This window comes from Ictidomys tridecemlineatus, unplaced genomic scaffold (genome assembly GCF_052094955.1).
Source record: "Ictidomys tridecemlineatus isolate mIctTri1 unplaced genomic scaffold, mIctTri1.hap1 Scaffold_295, whole genome shotgun sequence".
Lineage (NCBI taxonomy): Eukaryota > Metazoa > Chordata > Mammalia > Rodentia > Sciuridae > Ictidomys > Ictidomys tridecemlineatus.
The window spans coordinates 22,407-44,479 of record NW_027522374.1 but is presented as its reverse complement, the minus strand read 5'-3'; the positions used below and the strand labels follow the sequence as shown (position 1 = coordinate 44,479).

At 47.4% G+C, this 22,073-nt stretch overlaps 1 protein-coding gene across 24 annotated transcripts in view; it reads left to right on the top strand.

The window, feature by feature from the left end:
- The window catches only part of LOC144373200 (palmitoyltransferase ZDHHC19-like), a 68,919-nt gene that overhangs the window by 26,658 nt on the left and 20,188 nt on the right, over positions 1-22,073 (top strand). For 12 of the 24 annotated variants that reach the window (XM_078036302.1, XM_078036303.1, XM_078036295.1 and 9 more), the window contains 3 exons: positions 9,714-10,484; positions 10,937-11,106; positions 11,547-21,797. In XM_078036302.1, the coding sequence (XP_077892428.1) occupies positions 10,272-10,484; positions 10,937-11,106; positions 11,547-11,637 (474 nt within the window). In that variant the 5' untranslated portion in view covers positions 9,714-10,271 and the 3' untranslated portion in view covers positions 11,638-21,797. The remainder of the gene's footprint in view (positions 1-9,713; positions 10,485-10,936; positions 11,107-11,546; positions 21,798-22,073) is intronic. The other 12 variants (XM_078036314.1, XM_078036310.1, XM_078036311.1 and 9 more) reach the window with 10 other exon arrangements.

Below are 22,073 nucleotides of genomic sequence, written 5' to 3'. Positions count from 1 at the left end.
TTTCAGTGTAAGTCTATTCTCTACATTCTGTACATATAATTTATGTGTTTTTCTTGTACCTTTTATTTTATTACAATTAGGTGATTTGTAATGATTCATTGTTTATATATCAATGACTTTCATATTTTAAATCAATCATTTTTATGGAAACCATTTTTGTAAGTCCTAATTTACTTTGCTTTTTAGTTCACTATTTCCCAGTAAGTACAATTACTCATCCATTGGCATTTCCCTTTTTGCTGTGCAAAGTATTTCATTCTGAAATACTTTGATGTGTATTTTGTCCAGTGTGTCTTACTCAAGCTTCATGGAAATTTAATTATCAGTTGTTTTTGTCTGATATTCTTAACTTCCACTCATTTACTGGCATATGTCATCACTTTGTTCTTCTTTAAAACTGAGTAATATTCCATTGTGCATATTGACCACATTTTCTTTATCTGTTCGTCTGTTGAAGGACACCTAGGTTGGTTCCATAGTAAAACTCTTTTGTGAGTTGAGCTACTTTATAGCATTGATGTGGCTGCATCACTGTAGTTTGCTGATTTTAAGTCTATTGGAAATAGACTGAGAAGTGGGATAGCTGGGTCAAATGATGGTTTCATTCCAAGTTTTCTGAGGAATATCCATACTGCTTTCCATGATGATTACATCAATTTGCAGTCCAACCAGCAATCTATGAGTGTGTCTTTTCCCCCACATCCTCACCAACATTTATTTTTGCATATGCAGTAAGTTAGGAGAAACCAGAATGACAACACTTTACCTTCTCAATCAAACAGCATCATGCTGAATGATCAAAGTTCAACATTAACTGTACTTGACAACAGATGTTAAGTTTCCCACCCCCTACTCCATGAAATAAGTATCATCTGTCCAATTCTTGTAGAAATGTTTTGCCTAAAACAGATCATGAGGAGGCAATCAGAAACATTCAAATTCTGCAGAACAACTGTTCAGGACACTTCCACAATGTCAGTGCTGTATAAAAAATGTCAGAAAACCATTATAGATTACAGGATTCTAAAGAAAAATGACAACAAAATGCAACACGTGATCCTTGATCATATCCTGTATATTTAAAAAATCCAGCTATAATGGATTTAGGAAAATTTGAATATGGAATATATACCTTGATAGTAGTTTCATATCAATATCAAATTTCCTCAAAGTGATATTAGTATGGTGGTACAAGAAAATTTTCCTATACATACCAAAATATTAAAATTGATGAATTTAGCTGAATACATATTGGTGTCATGCTAATCTTCATTTTTGCTTAACCTCATTTACATATAGAAAAGTATACAGATTATGGTGCACATTATTTTACTGTTCTTGAAACTTTCCTATAGGATAAACATTTTAAAATAGCATTTTAATGGGAAAAAAAGCAGTGTTAGACAAAGTTCTACATAGTCTGAGTTAGTTGCACCTACCTAAGCACACAGATTCTAAAACTAACTTTGCTTCTACCAGATGGCTCTTCTACTTGGGGCAGTGCTCTGAGGTCAAGGTAAATTGCTTTGCCTCTTACTAGCCCTTGCCTCAAGCCTCAAAAATCTTTGGGAAGTAAAACAGTGAAACATCACAGGTCCACTATGTCTTGTGGAAGCTTTGTACCACAGACAGAATTCTCCATAGCCAAGGAGAAGAGTTACACCTAGGATTGTTTACCACATGGAGATTTTCTTAGCCAGGTGTGTGTCCCTCCTGCACCCCACTGCCCTACCTGAGGGACAGGGCTGGCAAATTTGCAGAAGTCAGGGAGGTCAAAAGCAATCCTGATTTCTTCCTTTTGAAAATTCACATGTTGGAAGTTCTCTGGTGGGCTGAGATGACCAAGTGTGGGGTCAGCTGGCAGGAAAGCACTCCAAGTAGCTCCTTCCACCTCCCTACAAGCTCCCATGGAGAGGCCAGGAGAAGCAGCATATGCAGTCAGAAAACAAAAGGACCCCAGTCTTCCCCAAGTGTGGGCTCCCTGCACTGGTTGGTGTGAAAGACTGAGGGGAAGCAGGGAGTCTCCTCAGGCAGGACCCTATGGGTTTCTTCCTTCCCCTCTTTTGCCAGCACCAAGCTCCTAAAGGCAAAGAGAGCTGGAGAGAATTCTTGGGCAAACCCAGTGGGAAGTCCTGAAGGAAACAACATTTCCTGTGAACTTGCTTGTGGGGTGGCACAGTGATTAGTTAGAACTTTACAAACAGATGCGGGCATATTTGTCTTCCAAGCTGGTAAAGCAAGTTTTAGTGTAGCAGGGCTCAAAGTCATTTTCAAAGTCAAATGTTATCAGTCTATTCCCCATTTGCCAATCATACACCCATGCACTCAGAGCAAGCACATATGTTCAAATGCTCAGTTGCCTGTCTCCCCCCTCTGCCATCTCTCCATGCTTTGCCTTCCTCCCAGGTGCACAGGCTGTGGAAGTACTGACTGTGCCCAGTGAAAGACAGGAAGACGAGTCTCAAAGAACCTGGAGCTTGCTCTAATAACTTGGCTTCTCCTTCAAAGAGCCTTCTAAACTCCCTCCACTCCTTTCCTCCCACTCAATGAAGAATAGTAAAGCTCAGATTTTGCATAAAATTCTTGTTCTATTAAAAAAATCTGTCCTCTCTTATTCGTAAAGCAATCCAAGAGAAGGATTATGCATTTGATTGAATTGGTTGGTTTTGTATCAGGTCTCTGAGACAGGACAAATATTTTAAGTGAAATCACACATTCAAATTTTGTTTGTATAGTCCAGTTTCACCTGGAAAAGTCAGTATGTTACTAAGAATATTTTCTTCCATCTTCAAAGTGGTGAAGTATTTGGAGGCCAGTACCCAGGGTTGTGAATTCTTCCCTCAATTTTATTATTTCATTGTTTTCATTTGAGCTTCTTTATAGCAATGTAAATATATATATTTCAACAGTCCATCCCAGACAACATCAAATTGTATAATTTTACTCTTGACAACATCTCTGTGGCACTGACTAGAAAGGGTTTATTTACCCTGGGAAGAATATCAATTAAAAATCAAATGTTCTCAAAACTCTTTACACTTATGTTGGAGCTAAATAGCACAAGAGCTACCAGAGTTCTTCCTGCTACTAATATCATGGTTTCATGGTAAGACCAGGCACAGTATGAAGAAATAAATTTCAGTAGCAAAGGTAGGTCCCTCTCTAACAATATATATATATATATATATATATATATATATATATATATATATATATATTCAACATAGAAGATAATCCTAGAAGAAGATAATGCCTGCATTCCAGCTATGGTGCTGCCCTGAGCGACAGAGTGATAGAAGGGGATCTTGTCATTGCCCAAAACTTTTCCCATGCCAGGCTCCATCAAACAGAACCCTGAGGGCAGCATATGTGGCCTGGATGTATCGAAGGACCTTTCAAATGCCCTGGTGCCCACGTTGCTCCTCCCACTGCCCACCCAAGACCTTCCACTGTCCCTGTTGTAACATCTTTGTGGACATAGTGTTCCACCTCCCTGTCCGCTCACCAACCCATCCCTGGACACCTGGTCAGGACCAGGAAACTCACAGCATAAGTGGGCCACAGGTGGGTATGAGACCATCTTCCCAGTCTGCTAAAAGTGGCTCCCTGCTACTCTTGCTCACTTCCATCTGTTATTGCCTCCAGTTCTGCACCTGTCCTGGGAGGCTGGCCTTGCTTGCACAGGTGCTGACATGCAAAGGGCATCCCCTCTGTGCTGAGCCTGGTGGAGTCAGGGGGAGGAAAGGCAGTGACTGTGCCCTCCCCTGGCTTGCTGATACTAGATTCCCAGCCTTTTTTGCTGACTGCTGCCTGGTCCTGGGGATCATTGCATGTCTTGGTCTGGGTGTCCTAGTTGTAGGGTTTCCTGGTTCTGAGTGTGTTTGTCTGATGTGCCCACCCTGCTCGGGTTCACAAGTGCAGACGGCTGGTTGGGCAAGGGTGTTTTTTTCATCCTCATCCAGTATCTGAGAAAACAGAGGCCCAGAGTTTTTATGTCCTGCTCCAAGTGACACCAGGCGGATCTTGTCTCTAAAAATCTCGCTCAGAACAGGTGACCTGATGTGCTATGGGGCTAACTGTGCCCTAACCATGGAAATGCCAGGTTGTCCTTGAGATGAGAACCTGTGTGTAGGGCCAAGAGCAGGCAGCCTAGGGGGCTGAGTTGGGGAAGACCTGAGCATTTGGGGGTGATGGAAGTCAGGTCAGATGGACCCTTGAGGTTTGCCTCCTCTCCCCTAGGAGTTGGACCACCACTGTGGGCAGGTGAGCAACAGCTTGAGGTATCTGAACATCTGCAATTTCCTGCTGCTACTTGTGTCCCTTTGCCTGTACCTGGGTGCCCTTCTGGTGATGTGCATCGTCTTCCTTGTGGCCACCACGGTGATGTCATTATCCTTGGACAAAGCCATGGCTAGCCACACAGTCCCAAGGGCCCACACTGGGAATAGCATTCCTATAGAGTATTTATACATTCACCAATTGAAGGATTGTTCATTGTATCTAGTTTTTCCACAGTGTTTTAGTTTTGTTTTGTTTGTACCAGGGATTGAACCCAGGGGTGCTTAACCACTGAGCTGCATCTCTGATCCATCTGCCCCCTTTATTTTTCTTAAAGGTTTTTTTTTTCTTTTGAGTCAGGGTCTCATTGAATTGCTTAGAACCTTGCTAATTTGCTGAGGCTGGCTTTGAACTTGCAATCCTTCAGTCTTAGCCTCTCAAGTGGCTAGAACTTAGGCACACGCCACTGTGCCTAGCTAGTTTTTCACAGCTATAAAGAAAGCTGCTACAAACATTGGTGTACAGGCATGCGAACCTAAGTTTTCATTTCTGTTGGGTCAATTCTTAGGGGTGGCATTGCTGAGTCATAAGGTAACTGTAGGTGGAACTCTGTAGAAAATTGCCATTTTTCTTTCAAAATCACTGTACCATTCCTAATTTCTACCAGCAAAGTATGAAAATTCCAGTTGCTCCACATCCTTACCAACATTTCACACTGTCATTTGTTCTTGTTTTGTTTTCTCTTTTTATTGAAGCCTTTCTAATAAATGAGTAGTGGCATCTCATTTAAGCTCCAGGTTATGTTTTCCTAATGAGCAATGATGTTGAGCTTATTTTTATGTCTTCTTGTCCATTGGTAGGTCTTTGGCAAAGTGTTGGCTCCAATCTACTTCTCTTTTAAAAAATATTGTTTTCTTTCCTTACTAAGTTATAAGAGTTGTGTACACTGGGTTGAGATCTATGTTTTCCAAATTTTTCTTGCAATCTGTGGCTTTTCATTCAATTTTCTTCATAGCATCTTCCAAAGAACAGAAGTTCTTAGTGGTGTTGTTTTTCCAGTTCTGGAGATTGAATCGAGGTGCTCTGCCACTGATTGTTGTTATTTATTCTACTTGGAAAATCATGTCCTCTGTGAGGAACAGTTTTATTTTCTTCTTTCCAACATGTGTGTTTTTATTTCTTTTTCTTCTTAGTGTTGACTAGGAATGATAGGAGTGGGCATCTCTGCCGTGAGATTCCTTTTGTATGGCAATCGCTTGATTAAAGGCTCTTTCAGGAAGACTGGTGGGCAGCATCAGTGGGGGGAGGTGAAGCTGCAGACTCTGAGACAACTGAAAAGACAGAGGATCCTGTCTGCTCATCACCTCCCATCCTTTTATTCAGCACCCCACCACTGCCATATGTGGTTCCCTCCCACCTGTGACTCTTGAGCTTGGCCCTTTTTCCTCAGCCCTGTGGTCTGCCTGTCTTCTCCTCTGTCCAGCTTCATTCCATCATTGAGTTTGCCTGGCAGCCTTTTCCCTTCCTCCATCCTGTGGTTCTTCCAGCCCCAGGTCAGGCCATAGGCCCTTCCTCCTCTGCTCAGAATGAGGCCCTCCATGTCCAGGATCACTATTCTCAAGGGACCTAAATGTGGTCTGCCCTCTGGGATTCCCCAGTCAGGGTTCCTTTCTATTACTGGAAGCACCCATCTCAGGCATTGATCCCATGCTCCAACTTCACTCCCTTTCTACTCTGCCCCCTGACTGCAACTCCTCCTGGAGTCCCTTGCTTGGTGGTTGGTGGCAAGGTCTCTGGAGCCAGACCTCATAAGTCCAAATCACAGCTCTAGAACTAACCAGCAGGGAGACCTTAGGTAACTGCTTAGCCCCTGGTCAGTCAACTTCCCTATCTGTAAAACAGAGATTGTGGTATAATTCATGTAAACCACATAGAACAGTGGCTGTACCAGAAAGTGCCCTGTGTGTTGAATACAGACCACAATAAATGTTGGTGGATGAGGATGTGGGGGGAAAGGTACACTCATACACTGCTGGTGGGACTGCAAATTGGTGTAACCAATCTGGAAAGCAGTATGGAGATTCCTTAGAAAACTTTAAATGGAACCACCATTTGACCCAACTATCCCTCTCCTAGGTCTATTCCCAAATGACTTAAAATCAGCATATTACAGAGACACAGCCACATCCATGTTTATAGAAGCTCAGTTCACAATAACTAAACTGTGGAAACAGCCTGGATGCCCGTGAATAGATGAATGGATAGAGAAACTGTGGTGTATATATATACCTAATGGAATATTACTACTCAGCATTAAAAGAAAATAAAATTATGTGCAGGTAAATGAATGGAGTTAGAGAATATCATGCTAATTGAAGTAAGCCAATCCTCAAAAACCAAAGGCTGAATGTTCTCTCTGATAAGAAAAAAATGGAGGAACTTTGATGAGGCAAAGGGGAGGCAGAGGTGAGGATGGGGCATGGGGATAGGAAAGATGGTGGAATGAGATGGACATCATTACCCTAAGTACATGTATGAATGCACATATGGTGTGATGCTACATCAGGTACAAGCATAGAAATGTAAAGTTGCGCTACAGTTGTGTACAATGAATTAAAATGCATTGTGCTATTATATATAACTAATTTAAAAAACCAAAAAACAAACAAACAAAAAAAGAAAACCTAAGGCTAGCATGGTCTGCTACAAAGCTCAATAGACCTGGTATTTATGATTCTAGAACCACTCCTGACCTTTTTCCATGACCCAATGCATGTCATCCCTTCTTGTGCTAAAACAGAAATCGACATAAAATTTGAAGGTAGACTGTGACTCAAACATCATTGCATTCTCAGTAGAAACACAATTGACCAAGAGAAAGCTGAAAAAAAATGTTCAACATTACTAATCCTTAGAGAAATGCAAGTTAGAATCATAATGAGATACCCTCCCACATCTATTAGAATGACTATTATCAAAAAGACCAAAGAACCAGCGGCACATGCCTTAATACCAGTAACTCAAGAGGCTGAGGTGGGAGGATTATAAATTCAAGGTAAACCTCAGCAACTTAGTGAGACCTGATCTCAGAATAAAACTTAAAAAGGTCTGCAGTTGTGTATCTGGGTAATGTACCCCTTGGTTCAACTTGAGTATAAATAAAAGAAAAAGAAAGACAAAAGATATTAAGTACTGGTCTGGATGGGGAGAAACTAGAATTCTTGTAGAATGTTTGGTGGAATTTAAATTAGTCTAGTCATTAGAAAAATCAATATGGGAAGTTTCTTTAAAAATCAAAAATAGAGCTCAGTTGGTAGAGTGCTTGCCATGCATGGACAAGGCCCTGGGTTCAATTCCCAGCACCAAAAAAAAAAAATACCCTACAGTCCAGACATCCAACTACTTGGTATATATCCAAAGGAAATGGCATCAGTGTATTAATAGATATCTGCACCCCATGTTCATTGCAGTAATATTCTCAGAACCTAGAAATGGGAAAAGCTGTGTCTATCAGTGGGTGAGATGATATAAAAAATGTGGTTTAGTAATATAAGGGCACACTATTTAGTCTTTAAATAAAATTAGGAAGTCCTGTCACTTGTGGCATTGAATGAGGGAGGCCAAAGGACATTTTACTGGGGGAAATAAGCCAGGCATAGGACAACTATCACATGATCTCACCTACATGTGGAATCTATAAAAGTTGAACTCATAGAAACAGAGAGCAGAATGGTGACTGCCAGGGGCCCAGGAGTGGCTGGGCTGTGTATGGGGGAGATGCTGGTCCCAGGAAGCCAAATTGCACTTAGATGAGGGGGATGAGTTTAAGGGATCTATTGTACAATAAGATGACTACAGTTAATAATAACATACAACAGAATGAGTACAGTTGATAATGTTATATACACTGGAAAATGACTCAGAGAATAGATTTCAAGGGTTCTCAACACAAAAAAGAATATGAAATAATGTATATGTATACATGTTTCAAAATATGTTTTATGCCATAAATATGTACAAATTATTATCATTATGTTATCATCATCATCATCATCAGGGATTGTACGGAGGGTTGCTTAACCATTGAGTCACATCCCCAGCCCATTTTATGTTTTATGTTGAGACAGAAGTATGTCATAAAACCCACCCTGGAAGTGAAGGAAACTGGGAAGATATTTAGTTGGTAGCTTGCTACCTCCTCCCCAAAATGGAGCTTTGTTACAACAGAAAGGAAGAAGTGGCACTAGGATAAGTGAGGAGCACTTATGCCTACTTCCATTAGCACTGGGCCTGAAAGGGGGATAACTAACCATCACCAATCTTCTCCCCATAAACCATATGACATGGTCTCTGTATTAGATGCTTTCTGTTGCTCTAACAAAATACCCAAGAATGGGTACTTTATAAAGAGATGAGGTTTATTTAGCACAGAATGCAACATTTGGTAGCCCCTGAGACTGATCTTTGGTGAGAGTGATTACAACATGGTGAATGGCATCATGGTGGGAGGACATGCAAGGGGTTGAGACTGAATGGCCAGAAACTGGGGAGGATGAGTCTTGTTCATTTTATAACACCCCCTCTCATAGGAACTAACAGGGACCCATGAGAAGTTCATTACTCCCTTTCAAGGGCCTCATCCCCAGTGGCCAAATTACCTCCCACTAGGCCCCACCTCTTGCAGGTTCTACCCCCTCAACACTGCCACACCGAGGACCTAGCCTCCAGCCTAAGAACCTTTGGGGGATAAACTACATCCATCCTCACAAGCTCCAACAAAGCCACATTGTAAGAGCAGGATGTCCCCGTCCAGAAGTGTGTATGTGAGGCCAGGGGAAGGTTGATATCAGTGGGCACAGGAAGCAGCCAGAGCCCCCATTCCGGAACCTCTCTGATGTCACACTTGTAGTCATGGTACTCTGGGTGCCAAGCCAGGAGAAGGAGCAGTTGGCTCTCATTTGTTTGAGAGCAGGCATCGCAGCATGACTGTATCAAACGATTTATTGTCCCCACCCCGACCCCCAGCCAGATCCTGGCTATTCTCAAGCCTCTGGGCTTGTTTCACTGTGGCAGCCCTGGTGTATCTAAGTGCTGTGTTCTTTATATTTCCGTGAGTCTCCGGGCAAGCTGTGGGTTCTCAAAAAGAGACAGAAGGGAAATAGACAGTGAGAGTGCAGAGGCAGGGAGGTGGAGGGAGGCCAAGAGGGGAAGGAGGATATTTAGTGGGAAGCACAGAGATGTGGGGAGCCTGAGGATTTGGGGGGACTGTTGGAGGCTGGTAATGCTGATGACATTTGGTGGAGGGAATGGGGTCTGTCTCTAGCCTGGATATTCAGATCTGTCCTTAAGGTGTGTGGGTCTGACCTCAGGTGAGCCGGGCTTCATGGGGGCTCCGGGTTGCCCCCAACTAGAACGGAGTCTGGCTCTGATTTCAGAGGCTGAGCACTGGCGCAAAATGGAGAGTGGGCCTACCCAGTGGTCTCCGGACTTCTCTGCCTCCTGAGTTTGTATAGCCTCATTGGCATGAATTTTTCAGACCCAGGAATCTTGCACAGAGGTAAGGCCTCGGACTCCTGGGAGAGGGAGGTGGCACCCCAAGGCTGGTGCCTACAGGGGTCATTTGTAAAGGGCTGACCCCACCTGTGGCCTCAGGATCCCTTCTTACCCTGTCACTATTACTTGGGCCCTGGCACTTCATTTCCCAAGCCACTGAAGTGTGAAAAACAGAATCCTGGAGGTTTTCCAGTTGCTTTAGAAGGGAGGACGGGCCAAGAGAGGCAGCAGGCTCTTCCAGCCACGCAGTTCCCCCTTCCTCCTTCCCATTTCACATCCAACTCCAAGCACTGATCACTATTCCACAGGGGGAGCTCCATGTAGAGCTCCTGTGCTGGACAGCCCTTCTCTCTGACTGCCGCCCATCTGAGTGGTCAGCTTGCTCAACAGGGACTGGGGTTCCCCTGCCCTCCTCCTCCCCACCTTCTTGATGCCCAGTGATGCTATGGGGCTGCCCTGAGCATCAGAGTAATACAAGGGCCTCCTCCATTCCCACACCTCTCTCCCTGCCAGACGCCTTCGAGCAGGACCCTGAGACTGTATACATGGCACGAGTGAATGGCAGGTTGTACCACATGCCGTGGTGTCCCACGTGTTATTTTCACCGCCTGCCCCGAACCTTCCACTGCAAAAGGTGTGACATCTGTGTGGAGGTGAGTGCTCCTCCTCCCTGCCCACTCACCAACCTATCTCCTTGCACCTGGCCAGGACCAGGAACCTCACATCATGAGTGGGCCAGGTGGGGGTATCAGACCATATTCCCAGAGTGCTTCATGTGGCACTCTGGGAACATGGTTCACAAGAGCAGACAGCCGGTAGTGGAAGGGCATTTTTTTCATCCTTTTCCAGTACTTGAGGAAATGGAGGCCCAGAGTTTTCATGTCCTGGTCCACGTGACACCAGGCAGGTCTTGTCTCTAAAGACCTCACTCAGGACAGGTGACTTGATGAGCCATGGGGTTCTAACTGTGCTCTCACTGAGATGGGAACCCTTATGTAAGGTCAAGAGCAGGTGGCCTAGAGGGCTGCGTTAGGGGAGGCCCCAGGATTAGGGAGTGATGGAGGCCATTCCAGAAGGACCCTCAGACCTGTCTCCTCTCCCCTAGGAGTTCGACCACCATTGCAGGTGGGTGAATAACTGCGTGGGGCGCCGAAACATCCGGCTCTACCTGCTACTCCTCGTGTCCCTGTGCCTCTATCTGGGTACCGTGCTGGCCACCTGCATGGTTTTCATCATATGCAGGAGGAACGTGGCGTTTTTGGACAAAATCATGACGTATCCACACACTCCCAAGGGCGCACACTGGGAAGTGCTGATGTGGTGGGGAGGGAGGGGCAAACAGCCCAGTAGGGTCAGGGTGACAGGGGAGGGGCTGACGTGGGCGGGGCTAGAGGGAGAAGTCACTTGGCAGGACCTGTGAAGGACATTTGGAAGGCCAGTGGAGTCAGGAACATGGACGAGATAGGATGCCTGTGGAGTTAAGAATCTAGGGGCCCTCAGAGTAGGGTAATGAAAGTTGAAAATGGACAGGTGGGAAGACAGTGTGGTGGAGGGAGGTTTCCCTTGGTTGAACTGGACTAACTGTCCAGTCCATGGAGGGAGAGGGAGAGCCATGGGCAGTGCTACCTGGGGTGAGAGGTAAGGAGGGAGCAGTGGGGTCGAAAGCGGGCCAGGGAGGAGCTCTTCCATGGCTTCCATTCTTAGCCTGTGCACAGCATCCTAGTGGCTGTATCCACTGGGGCCCTCCTGGTCCCGCTCATCCTGCAATTGTTCATCAAGGCAGTGGCGGTGGGCACCGCAAGGTGACCGTATGAGGAGAAGGTAAGTGGTGAGTGTGTGTGCCCTTGGCTGTGTGGAGGCATCTTGCACCTCTTCAATTAGACACTTTGTGCACTTTCTCCACTGCCCTTGGCCTTGATGATGCCTCATGAGTCCTTCCAGACCCACCTCTGAAGATGCAGCTCAGATATTTCTATACCCTGGAGCTTGGGGCCATTCTGCCTCCTGGGTGCATTGCATTGAAAGCCTACTGTGTGGGCTGGGGATGTGGCTCAAGTGGTAGTGCGCTCGCCTAGCATGCGTGTGGCCAAGGTTCAATCCTCAGCACCACATACAAACAAAGATGTTGTGTCTGCCAAGAACTAAAAAGTAAATATTAAAAAATTCTTAAAAAAAAAGAAAGCCTACTGTGTGCTGGGTGTTCTAGGTAGTAGTTATTTGAGGGATGGGTGTAGGGGTGAGTAAGTACATCATGCACTTGTGTTGATAAGCAACCTGCCATCAGAATAACACTGGGAGACACCAGGAACACTCTGAGCAAGGGGTCAGTCCTGAGTGGTGTAGCCAACTGGAAGAGACTGGGAGTTTGGTGAAGCCCACGCTGTAGAGGAGAACATGCCACTCTTTGTGTCCTAGGTGTGCTTTTGGAGAGGCAGACAGGAGGGCATTGACTGTGAGAGGTACAATTTTGTAGAAAGGCACAGAAATCTGAAAGTAGGGTGTTAACAGAATGATGAAGAAATGGATCCTAGTTCAAGGACAAGGTGACATGGGCAATGAGGTTGACCCTATGGGGGTCAAGATTAGAAAGGCCCAGAAAGCCAAGCTTGGAATTTTGTTTGGAAGAACTGGAAACCTGGGAGCCATGAAAAATTTTGTGAAAATGTCATTTTGAGGGGTAATTAGAAACAGTAAATTCACCCTTTTTCATCTATAGTTAGGGATTTTGACAAATGACATTGTGTACTCTCCATCAAGATCAAGGTTAACCAGTTTCACTACCCCAGAAAATCCTTTCATCTCTTGTTGTCATTTTCTCTCCCTAAGTCCTTGTGGTTTTTCTCTTTCCGGAATCATGCATCAATGGTGTTTTGGGCTTTCTAGTCTGGCTTCATTCACTGAGCACGATGCATTTGAGATTCATCTATGTAGTTGCTCATATCAGTAGTTTATTTTCTTTTGTTTCTTGTAGTATGTATTTCCCTACAGACTATTTGTACATTCACCAATTGAAGTATTTTTACTTTGCATCTAGGTTTTGGCAAAATTTTTGTTTTGTTTTTGTACCAGGGATTGAACCCAGAGGTGCTTAACCACTGAGCAACAATCCCAGCCTCACCCACCCCACAACCAGCACCCTTATGTTTTCTTTTTGAAAAATTTTTAAAATTTTGAGAAAGGGTCTTACTAAGTTGCTTAAGGCCTTCCTAAGTTACTGAGGCTTTGAACTTGTCACCCACTTGCCTTAGCCTCCCAAGCCATTAAAGTCATGGGGAACTGTGCCCAGCCAGTTTCAGGCAGTTATAAATAAAGCTGCTACAACAACCATTGATGCATAGACATGTGGACATAAGTTTTCATTTCTGTTGGGTAAATTGTTAAGGGTGGCATTGCTGAGTCATGAGATAAACTTATGGGACATTTTAGAAAACAACTCTAATGTTTCTATTTTGTACCAGCAATGAATGAGAATTCCAGTTGCTCCACATCCTCACTAGCATTTGATACTGTCATTGGTCACTATTCTTTTTTGTTTTCAAATTGTAGCCTGTCTAATAAATGAGTAGTGGTATATCACTAGGGCTCCACTCTGTATTTTCCTAATGACTAATGGTGTTGAGCATATTTTTGTGTCTTATAAGCCATGGGTATATTGATGGTGAAGTGTTTGCTCCAAACTTTGCCCATTTTAAAAAAAACTGTGTTGTTTTCTTATTGAGTTTCAGGAGTTCTCTATACTGGATTCAGATGTATGTGTTGCAAATCTTTTCTTGCAATTCATGGCTTGACATTTTATTTTCTTCATCGCATCTTCCAAAGAGCAGGAGTCCTTAGTGTTGATGTTTTTCCAGCACTGAGGATCGAACCAGGGGTGCTCGATCACTGAGCTTCTTCCCCAGCATTCGTTGTTGTTCACTCTAAAAGGAACCTCATGTCCTGTGGAGCAGTTTCTTTGCTTTCTTCCCCATCTGTGTCTGTATTGCTTTTTCTTTGAGCATCCACTAGGAATGATATAGTGGGCATCTTTGCCCTGGGATTCCTTTAGTATGGCAATCACTTAACTAAAGGCTCTTTCAGGAAGACTGGTGGGCAGCATCAGTGGGGGAGGGGAAGCTTCAGACCCTGAGATAGCTGAACAGACAGAGGAGCCTGTCTGCTCATCACCTCCCATCCACCACTGCCATATGTGGTTCCCTCCCAGCTGTGACTCCTGTGCTTGGCCCTTATTCCTCAGCCCTGTGGTCTCCCTGTCTTCTCCTCTCTCCAGCTTCTAGTATCATCATTGACTTTGCCTGGCAGCCTGTTCCATTCCTCCATCCTGTGGTTTTTCCTGCCCTAGGTCAGGCCTTAGTCCATTGCTCTTCCTCCTCTGCTCAGAGTGAGGCCTTCCATGTCCAGGATCCCCAAGTCTCAAGGGACCTAAATGTGGTCTGCCCTCTAAGATTCACCAGACAGGGCTCCTTTCTATTAATGGCAGCACTAATTTCAGGCACTGATTTCATGCTCCAACTTTCACTCCCAGCATACTCCATTCCCTGATTGCAACTCCTCCTAGACTCACTTGCTTGGTGGTTGGTGGCAAAGACTCTGGTGAAGACCACATAAGTTCAAATCGGAGCTCTAGAACTGAGCAGCAGGGGGACCTGGGGTATGCTACTCAGCCCCTGGTCACTCAATTTCCCTATCTGTAAAACAGGGAATTGTGGGTTAATTCATGTAAACCTCATAGTAGAGTGGATGGCACCAGAGAGTGCCCTGTGTGCTGCTGTTACATCACTACCATTCCTTCCCATGGTCATCTACACATGTTTGTGCTCATCTTAAAAGTCATACTAGTCCCAGCCTTAACATCCCAGGCCTCCACTCCACCTGTTGTACCTTCTGGGCCTTATTTCCTGAAAGAGTTGATCTTGTTCACTAGCTCCCCCTTCACTTTCTGGCCCAGCTCAGCCCAGCCCTTGCTGTCAGGATGATGCTCTCATTAATGGCCAAATTCAGCAGACATCTTCAGACTACTCTTTCTGGTCTAGACACAGCCTCTGAAACCAGAAGTCGCTGTCTCAGCACTTAACTCTCTGGGCTTCTCCTCTGCATGTACCTGGATGGTGTGAGCTGGGTTGCCTACATGGTTCCCATGATACTCTCTCTATGCTCTACCCTTTCCACTCCCCTTGGTGCACAGGGCCTCAGGTTGCAGCTGCCCTCACCCACTGAAAGTAGGCTGGCCATGCTGTTTGCGGTGTGCTTTCCATCCCCAGTGCAGTGACGGGGCTTTGTTTTTTTGCTACTCGGTATTAAACCCAGGGGCACTTTACCACTGAGCTACATTCCCAGTCCCTGCTACTTTTTATTATGAATCAGGGTCTCACTAAATTGCTGAGGCTGGTCTCAAACCTGCCTTAGTTTCCCAAATCACTGGGATTACAGGTGTGTGCCACCCTTCCTGGTTGGACCCAAGCATTTTTGATGCCCTGAAATATTTCTGATGGGGGTGCATCTCCGTGGTAGAGTGTGTGCTTAGCATGTGCAAGGCCCTGAATTCTTCAATCCCCAGCACACAGAGAAAAGACATCTGAATCAATGAGTGAACCATCAAACAGAAGAACCAACATTTGGGGATAGAAGGAAAGAGGAAAGGAACAGAGAGAAGAATTGTGTCCTGACCCCCCAGGATAAGGAGAAGAAGGAGAGACAACAGGAAGTTGGGCAGAAGATGGGGCAAGAAGAAGATGCTGCTGAAGTTTGGTCCTGTGGAGTGTGAGGGTGTTTGAGACACAGAATTGGAACAGGAGCCCCAAGAGTGGAACCAGTGAGAGAGGCAGGTCTGGGTGCCTCAAAGCTGTTGGATTCCAGTTGTGTGATAGGGTTCCATGTGGGGGGAGGACGGTATTCACATTTACTGCTCAGTTCTTACAAATTTACTATCATTCCTTAAACATTTTCTATACTTTATGTACAATCAATATTTTCTACACGATATATATCTAATCAAATATTCTTTCTCAAAGTTTAAAGATTCTGTAATTTTTTAATGCTCTGCTATTAGTTTATTTCTTCTGGTACTAGGGATTGAACCCACAGGTGCTTTACCACCAAAGCTGCATCCCTAATCCTTGCTCTATTTTGTTTTGAGATAGCAACTTAGCAAGGCCCTCAACAATTTAGTGACACCCTAAGTTGTTGAGGCTGGCCTTGAACTTGTGATCCTCCAGCCTCAAAAGCCCAATTCCCTGGGGTTACAGGTGTGTGCCACTGTACCTGGTGGTATACTCATTTCTTATGTGCTGTGAACACCTTAAAGGAAGCAGAACCTCATAGAGGACATTGATTCGAGTTGCTTTTTTGGACATATTCTAGAGCTGTTCTGATGTGGAATCATCTTTCCTTTGGCAGAGGAGAGTATTGAAGATGAAAGTCTTCATGTGTAGGCCATTGGAGACTTGGGGTGGATAGAGGTGCTGTTGGGCCACTTTCTACTATAACAAGAGTATTATCTACCTAAAGCTCATGAAGTTGGGGTGAAACTCAACCTGTTCTGGAAGGAGGAGTGGTCGAGGCTGATGGATGGACTCAGGGGAAAGAGAAAGTAGAATAAGGAAGAGGAGAAGCCAGTCAGAGTCCTGGGAAGGACATGACCTTTGAGCTTGGCCTTTCCTGCTTCGTGTACTGAAGGTCTTCAGCTCAGATTTTCTTGGAAAATCTGATTTTTGACTAGGGAAATATGTCTGGGCATCCCCTGCTGCCACTGGTCTCCCAGATAGTGAAACTCAATGAAGGTAGATTTTTAGAAAAATCGAGTGGTAAGACACCTGCCTGGAAAGGAGACCGCCAAGGACAGAGCCAGACACTGGCCAGGAGCCACCTTCCACCAGTGGCCTGGGGGAGGATGACCTGAGGGAAGGTTTTGTACAGACCCCAGACTTCAAAGCATGTTGGACAAGCATCCTCAGTTTAGTCCTGCCAGCACGATGAGGAGCCGTCCTGGCAGACACACATTTACTCTGAAAGCTGACCAACTTGGACGTGCCAGCGTGCTGGGACAGATGGAAGATGCTTGGTTGAAAATTCAGGCCGTTGACTTTACAGGTGGCCACTGCTGTCCAGGGGAGGAAGTCTGGTCTCCAGTCAGAGCCCTCTCCCAGAAGGCAGCCAGGGAGCCCTGAGCGCCCACCCGCAGCTGCTGCCTGCCTTGGTGCCAGCAGAGCTGGGGGCAAGGGGCAGGTGGGCTCCCTGCTCTGGGTACAGCCTTATCAAGCCTTATGAGCACAACAGGGAAATGGATTCCCAGGTCCCCTCAGCTGCCCATCAGCCCTGCTGAAGCTCAGATGCAGCCTCCGAGGAGGCCCAGACCTCGCCCCTGCCTCAGGCTGGTGCAAGGCCCCGACTGCCCTTCAGGAGCTCTCCCGGCTGCTGGTTCAGGTTGGCGAGGCTGTCGGGAAAACAACTCCCTTGTAAGCCAGGCCTCTGCCGATGGCCAGGTCCACTGCTGACTGGGGACCAAGGCCCCCAGAGCCCCCGCTGTGGCTCTGTTGGCAGGAGCTGGCTCAAGACAGCTGTGGAGAGGGCCTCGCTCATGAAGCTTGGTGCGCAGGCTCCGGGGGAGCCTTGGGTCATAGGCGCCTGGCTCCGTGGGGCAGCTGGCCTGCCACCAGGAGAAGTCCAAGGGGCTGAGGAGTAGGAAGAGCCCCTCCTCCCACCTCCCCCAGTCACCTAAGCTGAGCTCTTCCCAGCTGCAGCCTCAGCCTCCAGGAGACCCTCCCTGCCCAAAGGTCTGGTCTCCCTCCCCTGTCCTGTCCCATGTGCCCAGCCCCTACCTCTGTCCACTAAGGATGAACGTCAGGTCTCCCGAGATGCATGGCTGCCTGAGCATGGGAAACCCGTCATCTTTGACACTTCAGCCCCATCTTGGGCCATAAACCCATTGAAGGGTCAACTGGCCAATGTCCCACCATGGACCTCCCCATCCCTATAGCCAGGAGGGAATGCGGACACCTGGACAAGAGTGTGTGTGACACATGTGGGAACCTTGGACAACCAGATGGATTGTTCTGGGGTTATGTGCCCTGGTCACTGGACACTATGGCTTCCCTGGTCTGAACCTTCATGGATAAACACCCAGAGCCAAGGGCAGCTCCTGGGGTGGCCATGCAGCCTTGACTGCTGTCCCCACTGCCCACTCGCTCTCTCCAGTCCATGGCCAGCAAGACCAAAGGTGGGGCAGAGGGGACAGTGAGCCATGCAGGCCTGCTCTGTCAGCACCTGACCCTTGCCTTCCCCGCCAACCTCTTCCCTCTGAGAGGTAGGTTCTGTCCATCCCTGCCCAGGTCCACCCTTTGCTGGGTAAATGAGAGACCTTGGCCACCTGGCCCGGTCCTTGCTTTTCTCTGGGCTGTGGGTTCTCCTCACACTACAACGTGGTCTTTTGTTTTGGGTTTAACCACTGACCACGTCCCCAGCCCTTTTTATTTTTTATTGAGACAGAGTCCCACTGATTGCTCAGGACCTCACTGAGTTGCCTCTCCCTCCCCTGTCCTGTCTGGCCTTGAACTTGCCACCCACCCCCTGCTCAGCCCCTTCAGCTGCGGGTGTTTGTTTTTGGGTCAGCTCTGAGACACCTCCCGGCCTGGAACCATGGTGGGGACTGACTATAAAAATGTGGCAGTGTCCACCTGCCCCACAGGCTGGAGGTGGAAAGGCCCTCATGGCCCAGGGTGCTGCTGACCCCAGTCTGAGGGGCCATCTCTGTGGCCTGGCTCCACGCTGAGCCCCAGGAAGACCTGGCTGGGACCAGTTAGCCTGTGTTCAGGCCAGTGGCTTTGGGCTTCGTTGCCTTATGCATGCAGTGGGCTGGGGACCCTGTCCTCAGGGGAGATGAGGATGGTGGCAGTAAACCACATTTGAGAGCCTGGTGACAGTCATTGCTCTCAGAATGTGTCATTGTCTCATCAGAGGAGGTTGGGTAGGGGACAGCAGTTCACAGGATCCGTAGCGAAGAAGGGAGAGAGGGGACCTGGAGAGACTGAGTGGGCAGTGGATAAGGGACCCCCCAGCGTGGTGCAGATGAGGCCGCCTGCCTCTGCGGGGAGAGAGGACATGGTCCCATAAGCCCCCCCCCCCAGGCAGAGGACCCTGTGGAAGCCGAGCTCTTCCTGTGCCTGCCGTCCCACTTCACTCAATCCCGTGGTCTCCACATGGGACTGCAGGTGACAGCAGCTTCATGTTCCCAGCAGGCAGGGTTCCACCGTGTCCACATGCCCGTTTCCTTGATCTGCCATCTGTCCATGGGCCCTTGGGTGGATTCCCTACCTGGCTGTTGTGACCAGTGCTGCAGTGAACGGGGGCGTGCAGGGGTCCCTGGGGCCCGAATCTGTTTGTTTGGATACATGTGCCCAGAAGTGGGGCCGGTGGGTCACAAAGGAGGTCCAGGAGGAGGGCGAAGAGAACCCAGGGAATGGGCGCAAAGCCCCTGGGGCAGGAGGAGGAGGTTGCCAAGTCCACCCCACAGCCAGGGACTGTATGTGATGCATGTGTCCACAGAGCTGGAGGAGCGGATGGGGGGATAGGAAGGACATAGAATGAAACTGACATCATCATGACTGTGTGTATATGCATGACTGCAGGACCAATGTGATTCTGCAACCTGTATACTCAGAAAAATGAGAAATTATACCCCATCTCATTCAAATGTGTGATATGTCAAGGTCATTGTACTGTCATGTGTAACGAAGTAAAACAAATAAAAAGTTAAAAAAAAGAGCTGGAAGAGAGAATCGTGAACCACAAAATTGATAATTGATATTTAAAGCAATGGATATGCTGATTATTCTGATTTGATCATCACACAATTTACACATATCAAAATATCACATTGTACCCCATAAATACATTCTATTATTTGTATACATACAAATACATACAATTGAAACTTCCTGGAGATTACTTCCCTTCCAATAAATATGGTGCTCTTTAAAAAGTTAAACTGCAGCCAGGTACATTGGCACACACCTGTAATCCCAGTGGCTTGGGAGGCTGAGGCAGGAGGATTGCAAGTTTGAGGCCAGCCTGAGCAACTCAGTGGGGGGTTAAGCAACTTACCAAGAGTGTCTCAAAATAAAATACATGTATATAGAAAGGAGCCTGGGATGTGCTCAGGGATTAAGCGCCCTGGGTTCACGCCCTGATGCAAAAACAAACAAAAAAAACAAAAATCATGACTGCCTGGCATTTCACCCATACACCACATGCCGTTCTCATTCGCTCAGCAGGTCCTACTCTAGTCACTGCCTGGGCCTGATGACACTCTTCCTTTCCATGGTCTTCCCAGGGGACTGGGAGCCTTTCCTTGGTTCGTTCCTGTTTTATGGGTGCTCTTCCTTCAAGCCCTTCCACTGCCTTTCTCTTGGGCGGTCCCGCTTTTCTTAATGATTTCGTACTATCTTTCAATTCAAGAAAATCCATTTCTTGGGACAAACGTTCTTCTATCTGAAGGCACACAACCCCTGTAGACATGTGGTGCCTCATGTTTGCTGCTGACTTAGGTCCTACTGTTTAGGAGTCACTGTGTGCCTTTTCTCCTTGGTTGTGATATCCATCTTGGAAAATCTTCCTGCTCTGAGGTCACTGCACACAGCTCCCCTGCTTTCCCCTGTGACCTGTAGGGAGCCACATCAACCCGAGCAGAGCTGGATATGGGTGTGCCCTCCCTGGGGGGCTGAGACTGGAGTCAGAGCATGAGGGACCAGGACAGAGCAGGGGGTGCTAGGCAGCAGGGACGTGGCTTGGGACTCCCAGGTCCTGCTGGCCCCGGAGGGGCTCCAAGGGCTCATTGTGTTAGTCAGCATTTTGCGGCTGTGACTGAAGGACCCGACCAGAACAATTTTAGAGGAGGGCTCCTCTGGGCTGCAGGTGAGGCAGAACATCATGGCAGAAGAGTGTGGCGGAGGGAAGCAGCTCACATGGTGATCAGGAAGCTGAGAGAGACTCCACTGTGCAGATGAGCCACGTCCTCCAGCCACACCCACCTGCCTCCAGTGACCACCCAGGTAATCCCATCAGGGACCAAGTCACTGACTAGGTCAAGGTGTAGCCCAGTCACCGCTCCTGCAGACCTTCCTGTGTGTCTCACACCTGAGATTCTGGAGGACACCTCATCTAAACCACAACCACAGCTTTGGCCCCCACCAACAGCAAGTAGATGCACTTTCCTCTTAGCATGTCCAACTGTGGGTCCCTCCCAGGTGCTGCTGGGCTCCACAAGGAGGGGACCCTCCAAGGAGGTACCTGTGAGCCTGGGCCCTGTGTCAGCAGCTGGGGGAGAGCTGGGGGAGGGGGAGGCAGGAAAGGACAGAGCTGCCATGGGGCTCTGGCCACGCCTCCTCCTCGCCTGCGGGCCTGGGTCCTCACTGGTCTGGAGAGCTGTGCTGATGTAAAGAGTGGGGCCCTGGCATTTCACAGAAAGCAGCACTGAGGTTCATCCACCTTCCATCCCCTCCCCAGGTTGGAAAGGATGCGGTTTCACCTGCTCATCTCCCATGTGCACCACTGTCCATTTCCCTCCTGCATTGCTTGTGCCCTGGATGGACTGATCCATTTGTAATTCCACCCTGCTCCAGGGAGTGGCTGGCCTTGGACTGCCTTCTGGGGACTCAGGAAGTGATGTGAACCTCTCCATGGCCTTCCATAACCCGTGTCCTGTGGGTGGATTTGCTAGTTCAGGAGCCTCTCACACACTCAGGGGGCCCGGAGAGGAGGGTAGCACACGTTAAGATCTCTGCACCCTCATCCCTCAGGGAAGCCTGACATCTGGTACACACAAGCTGCCCCCCGAAGGCTGCTCAGGACCTCCCCCTTGTCCCAAGCTCTGGGAGAGGGGTTTCTTAGCACAGTTTATTGTTCATCTTCAGGTAACGTTGGGCATTTCAATTCCAGTTGGTTCTCACACACCTGTATGGCATTATGTTCCTCGTGTAAGTAGCATGTGTTTTTTGTGTTATCTGTTTTAGCCTTTTTGCTGCTGTGACCAAAAAACCTGGAAAGAACAACTTTAGAGGAGGAAGCATTTATTTGGGGGTCACAGTTTAAGAGGTCTTAGTTCTTAGATGGAGGACTCCATTCCTTGGGACCTGGTGGGAAGCAGAGCATTACTGCAGGAGAGTTTGGAGGAGGAGGAGAGTGGCTGGGAACAGGGCACCAGGAGGAGAAAGAGGGAGGAGGAGGAGAGATGGGGGAGGGAGAGAGAGGGA